Source organism: Brachyhypopomus gauderio, chromosome 7 (genome assembly GCF_052324685.1).
Source record: "Brachyhypopomus gauderio isolate BG-103 chromosome 7, BGAUD_0.2, whole genome shotgun sequence".
In the NCBI taxonomy this organism is placed as follows: Eukaryota; Metazoa; Chordata; class Actinopteri; order Gymnotiformes; family Hypopomidae; genus Brachyhypopomus; species Brachyhypopomus gauderio.
The window spans coordinates 13,812,425-13,834,592 of record NC_135217.1 but is presented as its reverse complement, the minus strand read 5'-3'; the positions used below and the strand labels follow the sequence as shown (position 1 = coordinate 13,834,592).

Genomic DNA, 22,168 nt, shown 5'->3' with positions numbered 1-22,168 from the left:
AGTCTCCGGCGATAGAGGGCGGTGTTTGTAACCGAGGCGAGAAACTTGTCAATGAGAGACGTCATTATCCTGCGACTGTAGCGGAAGAGACGTGGCAAAAATATCCTTCCCGGAAAATGCTTCCAAAAGTGAATCCAAGTAAATGAACGTTTACATTTTACGTCGTTTGAATATTTTGAGGTAAAACACTGAGCTGTATTGATTTAGCGTATCCTCGGTAAGTAGCATTCTTTTTGCTGTCTATCTAATTAGGTTTAGGTCCTCGAATGTCAAAAACGTCCACTACGTTGGTAGCTAGATATCTGGCGTTAGCTGTCTGAGCTGTTATATTGCTTACGGATCACTAGCTAGTAGCTGGGTAGCTAACTAGCTAACTTTATGGCTTTTGGAGGTGTAATACTGTTATTACATTGTCTCCTCTCGTTACTTAGTACCACCAGTAGTGAATTAACAAGGCTGTCTTGAAGCTTTATCATTGTTATCCTTAACTCACTGCAACTTTAATTTGCATCTTAATATGTTAAGACTGGGTTATGCTTTCATCTAAATGACATGGGTGTGTTCGTGTAGTTTTGACAGGCAGACCATGGGTCTGTGCAAGTGCCCGAAGAGGAAGGTTACGAACCTTTTCTGCTTTGAACATCGTGTAAACGTTTGTGAACACTGCTTGGTCTCCAATCACAATAAGGTTTGTGATCTAACGATGTAAAACAGGTGTTTACTTGGGTAAATAGAAGTCTCGCAGTCATGAGTCTTTTTTGTGTCAGTTAATTCTAAACCTTAATTTTCATTGACGTTTGCTTTTCTTTTTTACAGTGTATTGTGCAATCCTACCTGCAGTGGCTTCAAGACAGCGATTACAACCCCAACTGTAGTTTGTGTAGTCAGCCTCTAAGTTCCCAGGACACTGTAAGATTAGTGTGCTATGGTAAGTCATTCTAAACTAATCTGCTTTTTGCATACTTATTTTACAGTCGGATTACTAACTAACCTATAAACACAGATAAATAAATACTCCATGCCATATTGAGGAGTTCAGCAAGATAATTCCACCAACAAAAGTGCGCTAATTACAACAGTAGAATTCACCAGTGTTGTAATGCAAGACAAGTGGGCAAGGAAATTTGAACAAAGTATTTACAAAAAATGGCCTACACTTTAAAAAATCTTCTTTATTAAGTCTTCCCTTATTCTAACTTAGATCTATTCCACTGGTCCTGTCTGAATGACCTGGCATCACGCCTGCCCCTGTACACGGCCCCGGCGGGTTACCAGTGCCCAACATGCCAGGGGCCTGTCTTCCCACCCCCCAACCTGGCCAGCCCTGTGGTTGACATGCTGAGATCACAGCTGTCCTCAGTCAACTGGGCCAGAGCAGGACTGGGGCTTCCACTGGTGAGGATGAGACAGATCCATCCTGATGCTTGAATGCAGTATTAGCATATTTATCTTTCAATGACTGGGATAATAGCATAGAGCATAATTTAAATGTTATTAGGAAGCAATTATAAATAATTATTATATAGTAAAACATGAGGAACTTTTTAAAGCATTCAATTCAGTAGAATGTAACAACTATGCAGTTTATTCTGTCTTTTCACTTACATTTTATCAAGGTTGAAGACAAACCTGAGACTGAGGAGGGCACAACCCATGATGTTACTGATTATACAGAGTGGACTTTTAACAGTGAGTCTGGCCTGCTCCATCTATAAATCAGTTATTTCTGTTCAGTGTAGCCAAACTACTGTATAATACAGTCAAACTTGGATCAAGTCAGTTCTTGTTCCTCTGGCGTGTCTGCCCCACCCAGCTTCTGGCACAGCAGCATCTGTCCCGTCCTCTGCCCTGGCCTATGCATCAGAACCAGCGCTCGGTCCAGCACCTCCTCATCAGGACATGGGGGTGGGCCACAGCCTGCAGAACAACGGGGGCCTAGAGGTCCAGGAGCACTCTGTCATCAATATGATCACAGCCACCGCGCCAGACACCATCACCATTAACAAAGGTATGACGCTATAGGTTTTGGTTCTGAATTTCTGGCAAAGTACTGCAATTTGATTAGCTCTGCATTTACTAGGAAATAGCATAGTAAAACATTGGCTGTACAGTGGTACATTTTAGCGTGTGCGGTTTTGAAGCATTGGTTATGGTGTCTGAAACTCAACCTCCCTGCCAGCCACTGCAGTTTTTGGATGTGGTTTAAGTGCATCATTGCTCCTGTCACTTGTCAGTAATTAAGTTTGTTCTCCCAGCATCATCACCTAGGAAGGTGTATGACACACGAGAGTCTGGCCATACTTCTGTGACCCAGATCGACTTCGACGATGACAAGTATCGCCGGCGGCCAGCCCTCAGCTGGTTTGCACAGATTCTAAAGTGAGCAGCCAACCTTTGCCACGAAAAAGTCATTTCATGTATGAAAATGAGATAGCTAGCTAGCAGATTTTGCATGAAAATTATACTAGGTTGTGAAATTGTTAGCTAGCTAAGTATTTGCACTCAATCCAATTTTTAATAATAATTAGTTTTTATTATAAATAGATAAACCGAGCTGTTCTACACATTCTGGCATCAACCAAAATGTGTTTTTGGCTTGAAGGCAGGGCTAGCTAGTAAACTGTAGGTGTAGATTGCCATTGCGCAGGATAGTTCATACATGTGTTCATACATAATGTGTTTAAAAATAAATCTCTGAATTATCTTTACATGGCTATATGAGTATCTCATCTTGTTCCTCTCAGCTGTTGGGAGAGTAAATTGTTCTTTTGTTCTTGGTGACAGGAACCGCTTGGGTACCAAGAGAAAACCACACACACTGAAGCAGAAGGTATTTATGCTGCTGCTGGTGGGAGTCATTGGCTTTTTCACCCTCATCATCATCATGGCCAAGCTGGGCCGGGCCTCGGCCGATGAAGACCCTAACCTGGACCCCATGCTGAACCCCAATATCAGGGTGGGCAACATGTGAAGGACCTGCCTCCTGCTCTGGACCAGTGTTGCTTTGTGGTGAAATCCAGCTCTGGTGGAACAAAACAGAGGCAAACAGTGCAGCTTAGATGGACTGCTGTGAAGTTTGGAGTGCTGGGACCAGTGAGTACCTGCCTCTTCAGGGGAAATAATGGCGATCCAAGTCCTTTCTTTTCTGCCTGCATAGGTGGGAGGGCACCAGGATGACACTCCTCCCCTTCACCACTTTGGCAGCCCGCAGGAGCAAAAGTTTTTGTGTCTGTGAGATGACTGCTGCTGTCCTGTGTTCAATTGGAATTCCCATCTTAAAACACAATATGAGTGGGTGAGAGTTTTATTAGACCATCTTTAATTGTCTGTGATGCTTCTGTGTGTCCTGAAATGCAGTGATCGGTCGTCTGTTTGTCCTCGGTGGGGGGAAGGTGACTCTTTTTTTTTTCCAAATAGCAATACAGCCAATTAACATACTGCTTTAAAAAATTTTAAAGAATTTACAATTTAGATATTTGCGGTCGAATAATACATTCGCTATGGTGTCTGTTACCAAATCTGATTTCTTCAGTTCCCCGTAGCTGTAAGATAAAGGTGTGTGTATGTATAGAAAAGATCATGAGAGATTTTTGAGCTGTACATGGTAAGAATGGGTCAGAGTCCCTACATGTCTGGTTAAACAAGGAACCTCAGACCTTCATCTACATGTTTAATCTGGGACAATTATTCATGTGTTATCAAATTAGAATATCCAACAAGCTTGAATGAAAACTGCAGTTGCCATGTAGGTTTTGCTTTTTGAGATTGGTTTGATTTGTGCTGTATCTGAATGAAAAATATTGGGAAAAAAACTCTGAATGTTACACTACACTGCTGTTTGCACTTTGCCCCCTTGTTTTCATATGTCTAGCTCTTCTGTTCTTCGCTTTTAAAAGTTTCTAGATTTATAATTGCAAATACTGTACAATATGAACATTACAAAAAGTTCCTGAACTTCCTGTGGCAGAGGGGTGTGTGTGTACCATATTCAGCTCTGAAAGATAATTGTTCTGAACTAACAGGATTTCATTCTGTTCATGTCAATTTCTCTATTAAATTATGAATTTATATTAGATTCGGTGCATTTCTTCACCACTGTGTGTGTATATGATACACTGGCAAACATTAAATGTGCTAGAGGGCAGTCTCTTATTTGATAGGTGGGGTACGGCAAGTGAAGTAATCACTCAGGAATTGTTAAGATATCCGATTTTATTGGAGGGCTAAGAACATGCCTGAACATGTAACTGTACTTCTTCTCAGATTTCTATATTGGCAGACGAGTTTGTCCTAACACTTAACACCATTTTCACTACTAAGCCAAAAGCAGTGAGTTTGAATTAACTCAAACATACTGTTATGCTTCCTATGATTGTTCCACATAATCCTTGAAATTTGGTTTTATTGCCACAAACTGGTAACAACAAGTACCCAAGTAACAAGAGCCATAATGTAGGGATCTGCAAAAGTAATCATTCCAGAGTTATATATTTGTATTTAACCAGATATAGAGATCCCTCTGTAAGCCAACCCCAGTCAAACTGACCTCAGTGTAGTGCAATAGCAAACCCTGATAACAGCTAAGAAACATTTATTTTAAGCAGCTGTCAAAAACGGCTGCTAACGAACTACGTTTCTAGTTAAGAAGAGCAAGGGTTGGCACAAGCCCAGAGGACAGCTTACTAAAAGATACAGAATGTCTGAAAACGCAAAGAAGGTGCTTCTATAAAGCCATCTGAAATTATTTGTAATGAATAGTGAGGCAAGGCACAACACAAACACAGGTGTGCAACATTTAATTCAGGCAAATCCAATAATCCATATACTGGCTGAGGTGGAGTGGCTGGGAGACAAAGAAACTGATATCCATTGGGTGGACCATGGCAACCTTCTAGCACTCATTTCCTTTACTTCACAATCTGCATGAGCTCGTAAGAGAACCAGGAGATGGAGTTGCCCAAGTTGAGTACTATGAAGTGACGAGACTGGGTTGAGCATTAGGCAGCATTCATTGTTCAAACAAAGGACTTGTATATATCACATAAGGTTCTTACTACACTTTACTAAAGATTGTTGGAAGTACTACATACTCCCTGCAAGACACAGTATTTCATTTATCCTTTAATGGCATATTTAAATTATGAATTGCAAAATTCAGCAATGCCTAAAACACTTTGGGTGGCATGGGAAATGATTTGCAAAGAAATAATGCTAGTAAAAAAAAACATACATGCATAAACATGGAAACAATGGACCAAACCTCTGAAACGACTGTAGTAGTAGAATAGTAAATCTGCTTCACTGTATGAAGTGTGTAAATTTGGCAAGGACTCACAGACAGACAGCAGTGCGATGTAGGCTGTTTTCCAGTCATCTACTAGCAGCGCATACACTAAGCCCAGCATAGACCAGTAAAAGCTCACCACCTGTAACACCTAACCATGAAATAGAGACAAAGACAACTGCCCATGTTTCTAGAGTGAAGTTAAAAGCAAGGGGTTTGGAGGAGAAGGAGGGGCATGGCCCACTGTAAGAGATGCCGGGCATCTTGCAGCCAGGCAACCAGGCAGCTAGTCAGGAAGGCTCAACAGCGGCTGTACTTCCTGAGGAGGCTGAAGAAGTTTGGGATGTCTCCTGTGATCCTCACCAACTTCTACAGTTGCATCATTGAGAGCCTCCTAACCAGCTGCATCACCGTGTGGTACGGCAGCCTGACTGCGATGGACCGTAAATGCTTGCAGAGAGTGGTGAAAACTGCAGAGAAGATCACCAGTTCTCCACTGCACTCTCTGCAGAGCATCTACAACCACAGAGTCCGAAGGAAAGCTGCCGCCATCATTAAGGACCCCACCCACCCCCAGCACGGACTGTTCAAACCTCTGCCCTCAGGCCGGAGGTACAGGAGCATGAGGTGCAAGACCTCCAGGTTAAAGAACTCCTTCTTCCCCACTACAATCAGAGCTCTGAACCAGAAATGACTCCTCACACTTTAGATTACAATCGCACTGTTGCACTTTACAACACATCACTGTAATTTATACACTGTACATTTTGCTCCGCTGTAATTTATTCCATGGTGTAAATTTAAGATTCTATATTGTAGTAGCATAGGTTTTTATTATATTATTATTTTATTTAGTGTATATTTCCTGTGGCATTCTTAGCAAGGAGCAAAGTAAGATTTTCATTGTATCTTAGGAAACCTGTTCCCTCTGTGCATATGACAATAAACACTTTGAATCTTTGAATCCTTTGAGATGGTGGAAACCTGAAGCTAATTTGTGGGAAGGGGCTCTTGTGTGTAAATCATCACATCTTTTGTAGTTATTAACAGAGGTGGGACCAAGTCAGTGTTTTGCAAGTCTCAAGTAAGTCCAAGTCTTTATACCTCAAGTCCCGAGTCAAGTCTCAAGCAAAGACACTCAAGTCAAGTCAAGTCTCGAGTCAAGACAGGCAATAGTCAAGTCAAGTCCCAAGTCTGAAACTTGGAATTTCAAGTCCTTTCGAGTCTTTTTTTTTTTTTACCAATGTTGCAGGTATATTTTAAATGTAAATAATAGACATGCGTTCTTTTTTAAATCTGTATTCTCCTCAAATCTTGATAAAACATGTGCAACTGAAAACACGAAGTATAAAAAAAAATTAAAATTACACCTCTTTATTGCACAGTTCAATTTGTTAAACTTAGCTGCAAAAATATTCATACTTTAAACTACAATTTTCCAGAAATAAATATTCTGTGAAAAAGTCATAAGTAGAACTCATGTTCAAATAAAAAGTGCTGATATTTTCACAGTACAATACAAAGAACCATAACAGCATTTTCTTGGAGAACATGTGTGAGTGACACAAGACAAACAAATACAAGAACTGAACAATTAACAGGAATCTGCAACTTTAGACATTTCAGTAAACTATTCTGCATTGCATTTGCTGGCCAAAAGTCTGTATGTCATTTGTGCACGATGAATGATGTCCCCATAGCTGAAAACTCGCTCCACATTTGTCAATATATTTTTTCTCGACGTAGATGTCTTCAAATACACAATCCATGCTGAGATAGAACTGGATATTATGATGGTGACAGAGAGAGGCTCTCTTCCCCGAGTTCAGATACAGAACCCAGGGTTGCCAACTCTCACGCATTGAGCGTGAGACACACGCATTTGACCGTCTTCACACGCTCTCACGCCACACATCCGATTTCTCACGCCGGAAAAAAATCTAGTTTATTTACCTCTGATCCACATCTATGATTCAATGAGTTACTAGTTCGCTCTGGCACCAACCACTGGCGATCGATCGATCGCGATATAATACTTAATTTGTGTCCATTTTACACCCCGCCCGGTAAAAATTTACGTTCGCCAACCCCCCATTTGATTGGTTGTGCTGCAGCTCATGCACACACACACACACACAGCGTACAGAGTGTGGAAAAGCAGAGGACTGGTCTGCGTCAGAAGGACGGAAATGAAATTAATGGGGCGCACTTTATAAATATTAATATGCGTTTTAAAATTTAGATTTGGGGTAAAAAAAAAATCAAGTCTTTGCAAGTAAACAGGTTCAAGTCCAATTCAAGTCCCAAGTTATTGGTGTAAAAGTCCAAGTCTAAGTCTCTGAATATTTTTTCAAGTCAAGTCAAAAGTCTTAATATTAATGACTCGAGTCTGACTCGAGTCCAAGTCATGTGACTCGAGTCCCCACCTCTGGTTATTAATGTATTTCTTCTCTTCTATATATTCTTGCAAAATTAATCGGCACTGGTTTAAACCTTCTGTTCCTTTTTGACAGCCATGTAGAAAGTTGTAAAAGTTTAAAATGTAATCTTCTTATACATTTTTGTGCTTGTATGTAACGTGGCTCGCGCCACGGAGCGAGGAGACGGACACAAATGCTGAGATGAGCGAGATTTATTAAAGGACATACCGTATGCAGAGTCGTTGTAACAAGCAGGGGTCGTAACGGGAGAGCCATCAAGGTGGGACAAATACAGGGGCATAACGAACCAGGTAAAACAAAATCAAGGCAGGGTAACACAGAACAGAGAACAACGGGCGATCAGGACTAAGTACAATGACAGCGTGAACAACACAAACCGACAGCGTAGACAAAACCACGGATGACTCGACAGGGGGAATGACGGGACTTAAATACATAGAACTGAAACAAGGAACAGGTGATAACAATGACACGGGGGCGTGGTAACAAACGAGGAATCACGGAGACAACGAGCAGGGCGGGATAAACAGGCACGGGACACAGACACAAGGGAACCCGGAGTGACAGCTAGGAGAGGGGGCGTAGCAGAGGTGGGGACTCGAGTCACATGACTTGGACTCGAGTCAGACTCGAGTCATTAATATTAAGACTTTTGACTTGACTTGAAAAAATATTCAGAGACTTAGACTTGACTTGGACTTTTACTCCAATAACTTGGGACTTGAATTGGACTTGAACCTGTTTACTTGCAAAGACTTGATTTTTTTACGCCAAATCTAAATTTTAAAACGCATATTAATATTTATAAAGTGCGCCCCATTAATTTCATTTCCGTCCTTCTGACGCAGACCGGCGTTACACCAGATTCTGTGACCGTCGAGTTTTGTGACCACAGGGAGCGCTATTTCACAGTTTCTGTTCAGAGGCACAAACGCTTTACGAATGCTACGTAAACTACGCTGATGCACTTTCTTTACTCGTTTTGTTGGTGTCCACAAGCCAAAATATGACAGATGTTTATATTTACATTTATCGTCTCTTAATTACATAAATGTACTTAAACAAGATTTACCATCCCCTCACCATTCCAGCCAACAAAGAAATCATGAATGGGATGTACAGGTGAGCCTTTTTAACTGGGGTCACCAATTCTGACGGCAGCCATCAGAATATGTGACCCCACTGAATCTCCAGGTAACAATAGTAGCCTACACCGTGACCCCACAATAACAGAAAACAATGAAAAAATAACCCTAACCTTTTATTAGTCTATATTTAAACATTTTATCCAAATGTTTAGAATAACCATTCGTAATGACAGCATCTTGCTTACGATGAAGCTTGCTATTTTCGTGTAAAATGATGTAACGAAACATTCTTGTTTAAGTACATTTATGTAATTAAGAGTGTAACGATTGTGAATCAGGAGACGGACACAATTGCTGGAGAGAGGCTGATTTATTGACGGAACTAGCTCGCAGTTTCACTGCGCCAATGCGAACGGTGCGAGACCGGCGAGGCATAACGACTCACATTACTTTAACACACAACGATGAGATAATGAATACAACAACTCGTAGCGTTTTGCACTGAAGTAACAACTCGTAGCGTTTTGCACTGAAGTAACAACTCGTAGCGTTTTGCACTGAAGTAACAACTCGTAGCGTTTTGCGCTGAAGTAACAACTCGTAGCGTTTTGCACTGAAGTAACAACTCGTAGCGTTAACATACAGCAATCATACGCAGAATGGAAGCCATGAAGGCTATTTTACATAACATGTCAATACAATGAAAATTAAACAAACATCACACACACACTTTGAATATTCAAATACCCAGACACAAAATGTCGACAAAACATTAAAAACACGAGCAACCAATCCCAGAGAACACTCGACTAAAGAAACACGAAATGTGGAAAAGAATCAACAAACGAGAACTACACGCTACAATCGACGATGACACGCACTAAACTAGAAGAATACAAATCACGCTAACCAAGGAACAACTAACTGTTCCGACACATACACCGAGGAGATTAAATCAGTTAGAGACCGGGACATAAACAAACGATACCGCTGATATCCATACTTAAATGACCAAACGCCGACCATGTAGATACTCAGTTAACATGACTAGGAAAAACAGATACTTAATCAGACGCGGAGAACTCCGACCTAACAAAGAGAAGATAAAATGTAAATGATCTGTCATCTTTTGGCTGGCGGACACCAACAAAACGAGTAAAGAAACGCATCAGCGTAGCATTCGTAAAGCGCTGGTGCCTGTAAAAAAAAAAAAAAAGACTCGAAAGGACTTGAAATTCCAAGTTTCAGACTTGGGACTTGACTTGACGGTTGCTTGTCTTGACTCGAGACTTGACTTGAGTTGACTGTCTTTGCTTGAGACTTGACTCGGGACTTGAGGATAAAGACTTGGACTTACTTGAGACTTGCAAAACACTGACTTGGTCCCACCTCTGGGGCGTAGCCATACGTGACATTGTACGTTGCTTTATATAGATTATGTATATTGTCTACACTACATTTTCTTTAAACTTCTTTGATATATGGCCACATTTTGCAGGACAATATATTGTAGTTCTGACTTTGAATCACAATTGTAATTTATTTTGCCCACAGCCAGTGAGATAATAGACAACTATAAAAAAAAAAAAAGATTATATTTAGTGGTGGGCCGTTAACGGCGTTAACGGCGGTCGTTAATTTGATACTTTTATCGGGCGATATAAAATTATCGCCGTTAATCTATTCTTAAAGTTGGGTTGGGAACTGGGTCAAAATATCTAAGCAAACTATGATGACTTTCAACTTGATAGTTCAGCTCGGCTGTATTCCTAACCAAATTGCACAGTAGGGGCGAGAACGAGTTTTCAAACCTGTGAATTACAAATCGTACGTGTTTTTACATGGATGCAGCCACGAAGTCGCCAGGTTTGCTTCATGGAAAATTCATTTTTAGGAACGTTACCGGAGCGGAGCTCGGAGCGGTCGTTTTCTGCATGGTCCTAGCGCTAGATTCGTCGCTATTTAAATATTTCTTTTTAACCGTTAAAATTACAGAGGACCAAAACTGACTTTTGAAAATTACGTCCGTGAGGTTAAATGTACTAAATGTTGGCTTACATTTCAAATATCATGTTTAGCTGAATAAACATGTTATTTAATGTACAGTATATAGGCTTAAAATTCATGTTTAACTGAATAAACCGTTGAACACGAGTAGCCTACATTTTATTGAGCATGTTTTTTTTTTCTTCAAGTATCAAAGTAGAACAGCTTCCTCAAGCAGTCATTCATGCATTTTGGAAACAGGAGATGAGCCCCTGGTCTAATGCACCCTCTGTATTAAGAAACCCTATCTCAAAAACTGACTTTTAGTCATTACTTGGGTAGCACGCATATGAGCCATTTTAATATAGATTAATCTAGATTAATTTCAAGATTTCAGTGAGATTAATCTAGATTAAAAAAATTAATCTATGCCCACCCCTAATTATATTATACCACCACACTGCAAGGTGTTACTGCAGGGTGGACAACGTTTGCATGTCTTTAATTAAAAATGAACTACAAAAAACTACAATGTAATTTAAATTAATGCAAGCTTAACCAAAAGGTAATTTAAAGGTAATTTGGCAGACTATGTAAAAATGTTTGCCATGTCATGACAGAAACTGCTTTGAGGCAGGTCATACAGAACGTACACAGGACTTGGGAGTTTGTAAATGTAGAAGTACAGTCCAGTGGTACTTCAGCTTTGGTTAATCACCTATTATTACCTGTTATTACCCAGTGGTTAAACAGTGCCACAGACATCTGTCAGTTTAAGTACGGTACATGTTAGAAAATGCATTCTAGATATTACTGTGTTACTTTCAAACGTAGGCTATTTGTTGCGGTCTAGTTGTCTAGACTAGTTGTGAGCTAGTCTATAGTAAAATATTGTCAAGACCAAGATAAAGACTATATACTGTAGTGAATCTGCATCAGTGGGGAACCGTCAGGGCCCTCTACGCCCTCTCTGAGGGCCTAGAATATTCTTAAAACATAAATATATATAATTTATCCAATTTTTAAAAATCTACTTACAGTTTGACAATCGACATCTAAACAATTACAAAAATATAAGCAAATAAATTAATCAACCGTGTCTATTCAATACGTGTTGGAAGGTGAGGGGTTAAGTGGAAGCCTGTGAACCTGTGTCTCCCCCTATCAGGACTGTGATGCCCGCTGTTCGTTTACAGAGGGCCTGGCAGTTATAATTCAGCGCAATACCAGTTTCAAATGACAGTAAAATTGACCAATCATATCTTCCCTCTTAGTGGGCAGGCTTAACTGTATGATAATTTCCGCCCACTGTGACGACGCTAGCTGTCGTTAGCACCGCCGCTAGCTAGTTTCGATTTATTCCCTCGAGCGCGTTGTTTGCTTATTCCGCTTCCGATGAACACAGAGCTGTGAACCTTATTTTGTTGGAACCTTATTTTGCTTAAGAAGTTATCTAGTACAGATATTATTGCGTTTCTAAAGCTGTACAGTGGTACCTCGAGATACGAGCTGCTCTACATACGAGCGATCCAAGATACGAGCACCGAGACGAGCAAAATTTCTGTTCGACATACGAGTGCACGCTCGAGATACGAGCATGAACCACTAGGTGGCAGTACAGTACTGTATTTCAATACTGTTGTAGCGACTACTCCTCGCAGCGAATTCCCTAACAGACAGGCACTTGGCCCTTTAAGTGACACTGGGGGAGCGGCGCCTGCGCGCGCCTGGGGGAGGGGGAGAGGACAGTGCTTTTGTTTAAGTTGTGTGGTAAATAAAGTTTCCCTCCTCGGGATTTTCTGGATTACGCAGTTTCTGCCTTATTTCCCGAACCCGCTTCACTGTACTACAAACGTTTCGACAGAAACAAACCTCGTTGGACAGATTTTTTATTAAAAAAACAGATCTGAGTGAACATGCTGAAAGTTCACCCAAAAGGGCTAAAACCAACGAGTGAGTGTTTAAGCAACTTTTTAAGTTTAGGTAATGTGATGTGTGTACGTAATTTTTACAGTTTAAACATGTTCTCTGTTACGGTAATTTCTATTGTTCAGCATGTACGTACGTGTGTACCGGTGAAGTTACTGTACGTATTGTTTAATTATACATGTTGCGTGTGCCTTTATTAATAAAGAACATGTCTTTTTTTCCACATTTACGCTAGTTTTGTGACTTTTTTAAGGACCGGAACCAATTACAATACTTTACATTGTTAAATTGCTTCGAGAACCGAGCAGTTCGAGATACGAGCACGGGTCTGGAATGGATTAAACTCGTATCTCGAGGTACCACTGTACTGTCGTCTCAGTTTTTTATTTATTTATTCCAGTTAATTAGGAAAGGAAACATTTTTTCGGGGTGGGGGGTGGGGGGATGGTAGCGGGCCCAGGTTTAATGGTCACAGTTCGCTACTGATCTGCATTAATGTTCATGTTTTATTAACAGTTGAGAATGTTCCGTTGTGTTTAGAGCATGAAACAAGCATGTGATTGGGGAAAAGCATAGGGGGGCTGGGCTAGGTAGCATGGCTGTGTGTGGAGGGGTGGAGAAAAGAGAGAGAGAGAGTGGCTGTACGTTTTTGTGAGGGAGTTCAGAAGTTAGCGGAATCCCGATAGCTTTATTAGCTCGACAGCCTGTTGACAGTAATAATCTGTTTAAGTTTGCTTAATAAATCGTTGACTGCAACGCCTTTCCATCCGTCCTTCCATGCGTCTAGTGAGACGCTACATTGGTGTCAGAAGTAAACGACCGGAGTACAGTCTCCATTCGCTGTAGCTGTGTGTAGCTCGGACCAGGCTTGCTAGCATTATCAGCCAGCGAGATGACCGCACAGCGGAGCGAGAATAGCGCGCTGCGTGTTAAAGAGGAGGCGATGGACGGCGAGTATGCTAGTGCTTCCTGGCTTGGGATGAGCTCTGCGCATGCTTCAGAGCATGCCGCTCGTGTGAGACAGACAGCCAGGAGGCTAACTGCCGATGCTGGGTTCTGCTCGGTGAAGGAGGAGGACCGCGCATGCGTGAAACCTCGCGGCGACACACGACCTAAGGTAAACGTAGATGGCAACCATGGTAACCATCTCCAAGTAAAAACGGCAAAATACTCTGGTAGAGCGGACTGGGAGGCTTTTGAACCATGCCCAATTTGAACTGCTAGCAAGGGCTGCAGGCTGGTCAGAAGACATGAAAGCACTTCAGCTGGCTCTGTGCCTTACTGATGAAGCCCTAACATTGTGATGGTCAACAAGAAAAAGAGCCCAAAAATGAGGTTTTGTGTGGACTACAGACCTTTGAATAGCGTCACAAAAAAGGATTTGTACCCGCTGCCCCGCATTGACGAGTCACTGGACTTGGTGTCTGGCTCGTCCTGGTTCTCTTCTTTGGATCTACGCAGCGAGTACTGGCACGTGCCCCTAAGCCCTGATGCTAAACCAAAGACTGCTTTCTGCACTGGGAGAGGGCTATGGCAATTTCACGTGCTCAGCTTCGGCTTGTGCAATGCCCCAGCCACTTTTGAACGGCTGATGGAAAAGGTCCTGGCAGAAATGCCACGGCAAGAGTGCCTAGTATACCTAGATGACATTCTTGTCCACGGGAGCTCCTTCATGACCGCCTTGGAGTCCCTGCGGCGAACCCTACAAAAGATAACAGCAGCAGGTCTGAAGCTCCACCCAGACAAGTGCTGCTTTATGCGGAGAGAACTGGAGTTTCTGGGCCACAGGACTGGAGGAGAGGGCATAAGCACTATGGAGGAGAAGGTGCAGGTTGCGAAGGATTGGCCGACTCCCTCCAATCTGAGGGAGCTAAAAAGCTTCATTGGCCTGGCATCCTATTACAGACGGTTTGTGTGTGGCTTTTCTTGCATAGCTGCGCCCCTATTCCGCCTGCAACGTAAGGGCAGTGATTTTGTCTGGACACCAGAGTGTGAACAGGCTTTCAGCTGTTTGAAGAGGGCCTTGACAGGGGCTCCCATTCTCACCCCCCCAGACCCCAATTTGCCTTTTGTTCTAGATACAGATGCTAGCAATGTGTGGATGGGAGCAGTGCTGAGCCAGGTGGGTCAGGAGGGAGAGAAAGTGGTGGCTTATTTCAGTAAGACTTTCAATAAAGCTGAACGGCGCTATTGTGTCACACGCAGAGAGCTCCTCGCTATTGTAAGAGCAATAAGCCACTTCAGGTACTATCTCTGCGGCCTACCGTTCACTGTCTGGACTGATCACGCAGCTCTCCAGTGGTTAATGTCCTTCAAGGAGCCGGAGGGGCAGATTGCACGCTGGCTGGAAGAACTGGCACCGCATGTCTTCCAGGTGGAGTACAGAGCTGGAACTCGTCAAACCAATGCAGACGCCATGTCTAGGCGTCCCTGCGCCCCTGATGGCTGCCACTACACGAGAACGAGCTCCACTCTGAAGAGGAGCAGGACCTCACACGAGATGGAGATATGCTGCCCTGCAGAGTGACACGGGTAGTTGATTCCTCAGAGTGGAGAGCCCAACAAGAGCAAGATCCAGACTTGCAACCAGTGCTGCAGAGGGTGGAGTCAGGCCAAAAACCACAGTGGAGTGAGATTGCTGGTTGATCCCCTGCTGCTAAAGGACTGTTCGTAAAGTTTTCGGCTCTCTGGGTGAAGGATGGGGTGCTCCAGAGGGCTTGGAAAGAGCCAGCCACAGGGGAGGAGAGGTGGCAGGCAGTGGTCCCCAGGACACTTAGAGAGTCGGTGCTGAAGGTCTGTCACGGGTCGGCTGGAACAGGACACTTCGGAGTCTCAGAAACGCTCCGTCACCTCCGGCAGAGTTTCTACTGGGGCCGGCTCAGGAGGGATGTTGAGGACTTTTGCCGCCGGTGTGATCTTTGCACCGCTCACAAGGGCCCACCAGAACAGTCACGTGCCCAGCTCCAACAGCTGGCAGTAGGGGCCCCAATGGAGAGAGTTGCAGTAGACATAATGGGTCCATTTCCCCGTTCAGAAAAAGGGAACCGTTATGTCCTAGTTGCTGTGGACTATTTTACAAAATGGCCAGAGGCCTACGCCATACCAAATCAGGAGGCAGGGACTGTTGCAGACGCCCTGCTAGAGGGCATGTTTTCCAGGTTTGGTGCAGCGGAGGTCATCCACAGTGACAAAGGACGAAACTTTGAATCTGGCGTTTTCTCTGCTTTGTGTGAGCGTTTGGATATGCAAAAGACTAGGACCAGCCCGCTGCATCCTCAGAGTGATGGCCTAGTCGAACGCTTTAATAGGACGCTTGCAAAACAGCTTGCCATACTTACAGCAGAACACCAGCGGGATTGGGACATGCACCTACCTCTTGTCCTAATGGCCTACAGATCTGCTGTGCAGGATTCCACGTCATGCACACCTGCTCTCCTCATGCTGGGGCGAGAGCTGCGGACACCAGCAGAAATTGTCTTCGGCACACCCCCAGACACACCAGCAGTTCCTCCAGGACCAGAGTATGCAAGGAGGCACCAGGACCGAATGGAGTCAGCTCATGCGTTTGCTCGCGACCAGCTTCAGAAAGCGGGCATTAGACAGAAAAGGAACTACGACATTAGGGCCAGAGGAAAGGACTTTAGGTCTGGGGACCTAGTGTGGGTGTACAGTCCAAAAAGGAGGAAGGGTCGGTGCCCTAAACTGGACTGTCATTGGGTGGGGCCGTGTGAAGTTCTAGAAAAATTGGGGGAGGTGGTGTATAGGGTTCAGTTGACACCTAGGAATAGACGAGTGGCCCTCCACAGGGACAGGCTGGCCCCATACAGAGGGGATGCACGCCCCCATCCTCGCTCTGGACCCTCGTCCCCTTCCCACAGGAGTCAGAATATTACATCACCAAACTCACCCCCTGTTCAGCAGCAAGCTCAACCCCTTCAGTTCAACCCCAGTAGGCCCCAGAGACTGAGGAGGCCCCCAGATCACCTCAGGGACTTTGTCACTGATCCCTCGGGGCGAGGGACTTAATAAGGGGAGCGCAGCAGAGGTGGGACCAAGTCAGTGTTTTGCAAGTCTCAAGTAAGTCCAAGTCTTTATCCTCAAGTCCCGAGTCAAGTCTCAAGCAAAGACAGTCAAGTCAAGTCAAGTCTCGAGTCAAGACAGGCAACAGTCAAGTCAAGTCCCAAGTCTGAAACTTGGAATTTCAAGTCCTATCGAGTCTTTTTTTTTTTAACCAATGTTGCAGGTATATTTTAAATGTAAATAATAGACATGTGTTCTTTTTAAAATCTGTATTCTCCTCAAATCTGTGATGGGCAGGTGTGAGCAACTAAAAAGGAAGCGATCACGCCAAGTCTCAGGGAAAGAGGATGGTTTAATAGAAAGTGTGCAAACCAAAAACCCGTGCATGGTTCCAGATTAAGGAAATAATAACCAGCAGTCAACTGGTACAAAGACAAGACATATATAGACGAACAAACGACCCTCAGGTGAGACGGATCACGGGTCCCGCCCACCTGAGGGACGAACATCACGTGACCAAAAACAGGACCGCTGCCGCTGTAACCGGGGGTGACCAGTAGGGGGCCCCCCCACAACGTGACAAAATCTTGATAAAACATGTGCAACTGAAAACACGAAGTATAAAAAATTTTTTAATTACACCTCTTTATTGCCTAGTTAAATTTGTTAAAATTAGCTGCAAAAATATTCACTTTAAACTACAATTTTCCAGAAATAAATATTCTGTGAAAAAGTCATAAGTAAAGTAAAATATTCTGCATTGCATTTGCAAAAGACCAAACTGGCCAAAAGTCTGTATGTCATTTGTGCACGATGAGGCCGTAGAATGATGTCCCCATAGCTGAAAACTCGCTCCACTTTTGTCAATATATTTTTTTCTCGACGTAGATGTCTTCAAATACACAATCCATGCTGAGATAGAACTGGATATGATGGTGACAGAGAGAGGCTCTCTTCCCTTAGTTCAGATACAGAACCCAGGGTTGCCAGCTCTCACGCATTGAGCGTGAGACACACGCATTTGACCGTCTTCACACGCTCTCACGCCACACATCCGATTTTTCACGCCAAAAAAAAAATCTAGTTTATTTACCTCTGATCCTTATCTATGATTCAATGAGTTACTAGTTCGCTCTGGCACCAACCACTGGCGATCGATCGATCGCGATACAATACTTAATTTGTGTCCATTTTACACCCCGCCCGGTAACAATTCACGTTCGCTGACCCCCCCATTTGATTGGTTGTGCTGCAGCTCATGCACACACACACACAACGTACAGAGTGTGGAAAAGCAGAGGAACGGTCTGCGTCAGAAGGACGGAAATGAAATTAATGGGGCGCACTTTATAAATATTAATATGCGTTTTAAAATTTAGATTTGGGGTAAAAAAATCAAATCTTTGCAAGTAAACAGGTTCAAGTCCAATTCAAGTCCCAAGTTATTGGTGTAAAAGTCCAAGTCAAGTCTAAGTCTCTGAATATTTTTTCAAGTCAAGTCAAAAGTCTTAATATTAATGACTCGAGTCTGACTCAAGTCCAAGTCATGTGACTCGAGTCCCCACCTCTGGAGGGCAGTGTAGCGAATCTGCATTAATGTTCATGTTTTATTAACAGTTGAGAATGTTCCGTTGTGTTTAGAGCATGAAACAAGCATGTGATTGGGGAAAAGCATAGGGGGCTGGGCTAGGTAGCACGGCTGTGTGTGGGGGGGTGGAGAAAAGAGAGAGAGTGGGTGTACGTTTTTGTGAGGGAGTTCAGAAGTTAGCGGAATCCCGATAGCTTTATTAGCTCGACAGCCTGTTGACAGTAATAATCTGTTTAAGTTTGCTTAATAAATCGTTGACTGCAACGCCTTTCCATCCGTCCTTCCATGCGTCTAGTGAGACGCTACAATACCAATATGAAATGTATGTGGGTTCTCCAGGAGGAGGATTCCATAACGGCATTGGATACGAGCAGGCCCAGCTGGAGCACGCACACTAGCAGAGAGAGAATGATGAGGCGTACTCTCTCTGGTACGGAAAAAAACTGCAGCCACACCTTTAGCATCCACAACTTCATCTGTGTGTGTATTCAGGCGTGTGTGAGACAGAAAGAGAGAAACGATCATCTGCTTCGTTAGTACTGTTTAGTTTAGTTCCGTTACATTTGTTTAGGCCCATACAGTGCTTTTTACAACACACGGTATCAAACAGTACTCAACAGTGCTACAGTGCTTACTATTAATATAAACATTCACAGCCTCATTAAATTACTTTATAAAATTATCAAAACAACATTGTTACACCTACCTATTCTTGTTGGTCAATTTGTAATTCTTCAGAACATTAAGTTAGCTACCACAACATGGGAACAGAGCACAGTTATACGATACAAGAAATCTGTAATTTTTGTAGATTATTAATAGTTAGCAAGGTATATACAGAAGGTATCTATGGTAGGTCTATTAAAAAAATAATTTTTATAATGATACATACTGTACAACGCGCTGACTAAAACAAATTGACACCCTAAATCTTGAGAAATCAGCACGTAAATCGCTACACTATAAGAGCAAGTTAGCTTTTCGAGTTTATAAACATCATCCAACCATTAAGTAAATGGGAGTCGTTTTAGGATCCTGTTTCGGAGTCGTGTTTTCATTCGGTATCTCGCTGTCTCTCCGACTCCCTGTCGTTGCGCTTGTGCTCTGCAAGTGCCACAGTGCCAGTTTTTTTTCCAACGTCGTTTTTATTTGTCCTTTTATTTGTGCCTCGCTGTCTCTGCCTCTCCTTGCGCGTATTGCTCTGCTTCTGCCAGCGCAATGAACAAAGTTATGTTTGCAGGGTTCATACACCTAATTAAAGCACTTGTACGTCACTTTCAAGGTCCATTTCAATATTTCCCAGCACCTTAAACTTAATTAAGTTAAATATGTATACATATTCTCGAAATAATTCGCTTTTTTATCACATCGATTCAGTCAGATAGTAATTTGTTGTTAAACGAAATACAGTTACATTTTCAGTGCTTTTTTTTGCCTATTTTCAAACCTGAAACAATGCAACATTAAAATTTGGGGAACAGGGAATGTTCCTTCCCCTGTTTTTAAAGGGTGTTTCTTTATACTACCACATATCGTTTCGAAGAACACTGCAAAGAATGTCTCCACTGCCTGCATGTCAAGCGTGTGCTCCACACATCTGACCAATCACACGCAGCTTTCAGTTAATAATGTGGTGGGAAAACACTGAGAAAAAAGGTTACCTTCACTTTTTTGTGGAAACAGGCAGGCAATTGGTCAAGCTGTATTGCGTTCTATTTTGTGATCATTTGGTTATAATAAAAGTTTTATTTATAAAGCATTGTTATGCAGAATTTTTACTCATCCCAAGTGCTTAACAATGTCAATAATGAAACAAAATGTTCTAAAACTAGGTTTAAGCTATTAATTAATTAATCATGTAAAAATATATATGGGCAGCCGTTTGGGAGCAGAAAGAGCCGGCTCTAAGAAGAGCCTTTAGAACCGCATCTCAAAATAGAGCCAAAAATCCCATCACTAGTAACAATCACATTCGTTTCCAGGCTTGATTTTTACATCAGCTGAGGTAACGCAGTATGGAAAACCAGAGTAGTCATAATTAGTCATAATTAGTCTCAAACTAAATGTTAGAAAGCACAACGCGTAAAAAACCATCTCCTAGGCAACGGTAGTAATGCAGTCCGAACGGGTCGGGAAAATTGCTGTCACACACTGACAAGCAGCAGATCAACTAGTGAGTGAACCGAAGCTGACTACCACTACCCTGACAGGGCACCAAGGGGTGAGACATCTTCGGCAGAGCTTACGCGGATGAAGGCCAAACCCAAGCTGAAACCTTTCTGTCCATACTGTGACAGTCAGGACCACTACCTTAATTCCTGGGAAGAATTCAAGAAGTTGACCACCGACCGATCGAATCTTAAAGTGGCTCCTGGATGGTAAACGGTGTCGAAAATGCGGACGCAATCACCCAGAGGAACGGTGCACACTCAAGCGCCCCTGTAAAACCTGCAAGGAGACGCACCTCACTATCTTGCATGAGTCAGTCCAGGAAACCAAACGGAAGGTGTACCCAGTCAGTCTACTTCCCACAAAGGTGTACCTTGATCGGCCCAACAGGTCTCAAAGAGTAATGCTGAAGGTGGTCAAGGTCCTCCTTCATAACAGTGACCAAAAGATGGAGACTTACACAGAACTCGATGACGGGTCCGAAAGGAGTATCGTCCTTTCTCAGGTGGTGCAACAGCTCAACCTCGTCAGCCATCCAGAGACTCTACCTTTGCAGACTGTGCACCAGAGCGTTAAGCAACTTAACGGCGCATCAGTCTCCTTGGAAGTGTCATCACCACTGCGACCATACGAGAAGCACCTGATATCCCACGCCTTCACTGCTGAAGGGTTGGCTCTTGCTGAACACACTTATCCAGTCGGTGTGCTGCAGCAGAAATACAAACATCTCAGGGACCTTCCCTTATGCCCGCGTGAACCGCGTACAACCACTGCTCCTAATTGGGTCTGATATCCCCCACCTGATCACTCCGGTCCAACCAGTGCATGCAGGACCACCAGGCGGACCTGTTGCTATTTGCACTAGGCTGGGTTGGTCTCTTCAACGGCCAGTCGATACTGTTCATCTCTCACATGGGGTCCAACAATGCCTACACATCACCACAGCCTCAGCTTCCAGCGAGCTTCTCAGGAATGTGGAATGCCTTTGGCAAATAACACCTTGCCCTACAGTGAGAAAGATGTCACTCGTTCAAAGGAAGACCAAAACGCTCTTACTCTGCTCCAGACAGCCACCACTGGAGTGATAGTAGCTGATGTTCCGCGCTACGCCACTCCCCTTCTTCGCCGTACGACAGACATGGTTCTCTGGGCTCCTGCTGAAGCAGTACTTCCCAGGCTTCGCAGCATAGAGCGGAAGCTGGCTAAGAACCCTACACAAGCTAAGTCATACTGTGGTGAAATCCAGAAACTGGAGGCATCAGGCTATGTGGCAAAGGTCTCACCAGAAGAAGCCAGTCAGTCACCAGAGTTGTGGTTTATACCACAGCACATGGTCCATCACAAGCATGTCACATCAGGGGAGTGACATGCTAGAAATTGGGTAGATTTGAAAACTAGTCTATAGTCGAGCAGACCTTCAAAGTCTGTGCATTAAGCAAAGCAAATGTGGCCCACTGGCCTAATGGATAAGGCATCAGTAGAGGAATGAAAAGCATGATGTACTGTCTCACATGGTTATTGAGCAAATCAAGGACAGGTCCTTGGAAAAATGAAACAGTAGCTGAAAATGTGATCTGGCTTGAAAAGATGTGTAAATTGCTCATGGAAAAGCACTGTGATTGGTGTTTACTTTTTGGCGACCTCTAAAGAGTAGCTGCGCAGG

At 43.3% G+C, this 22,168-nt stretch overlaps 1 protein-coding gene across 2 annotated transcripts; it reads left to right on the top strand.

Moving 5' to 3' along the window:
* Positions 1-7: 7 nt before the first annotated feature.
* Positions 8-4,068, top strand: zfpl1 (zinc finger protein-like 1). 2 transcript variants are annotated; one of them, XM_077011940.1, is made up of 8 exons: positions 8-138; positions 571-688; positions 817-928; positions 1,202-1,395; positions 1,617-1,689; positions 1,814-2,008; positions 2,256-2,379; positions 2,785-4,068. In XM_077011940.1, the coding sequence occupies exons 2-8, from the start codon at positions 587-589 to the stop codon at positions 2,969-2,971; spliced, it is 987 nt and encodes a 328-aa protein (XP_076868055.1). In that variant the 5' UTR covers positions 8-138; positions 571-586; the 3' UTR covers positions 2,972-4,068. The 2 variants fall into 2 exon arrangements, with proteins under 2 accessions (XP_076868055.1, XP_076868054.1); XM_077011939.1 differs by having other exon boundaries at positions 52-217.
* The last annotated feature ends 18,100 nt before the right edge of the window (positions 4,069-22,168 follow it).

Excerpts from the sequence above, each read along its gene's own strand:
- zfpl1 (XM_077011940.1), top strand. The coding sequence starts at position 587 with ATGGGTCTGTGCAAGTGCCCGAAGAGGAAGGTTACGAACCTTTTCTGC. Across the intron at positions 929-1,201 it reads TGTAAGATTAGTGTGCTATG|ATCTATTCCACTGGTCCTGT; the intron begins GTAAGTCATTCT and ends ATTCTAACTTAG. Across the intron at positions 1,690-1,813 it reads TACAGAGTGGACTTTTAACA|CTTCTGGCACAGCAGCATCT; the intron begins GTGAGTCTGGCC and ends TGCCCCACCCAG.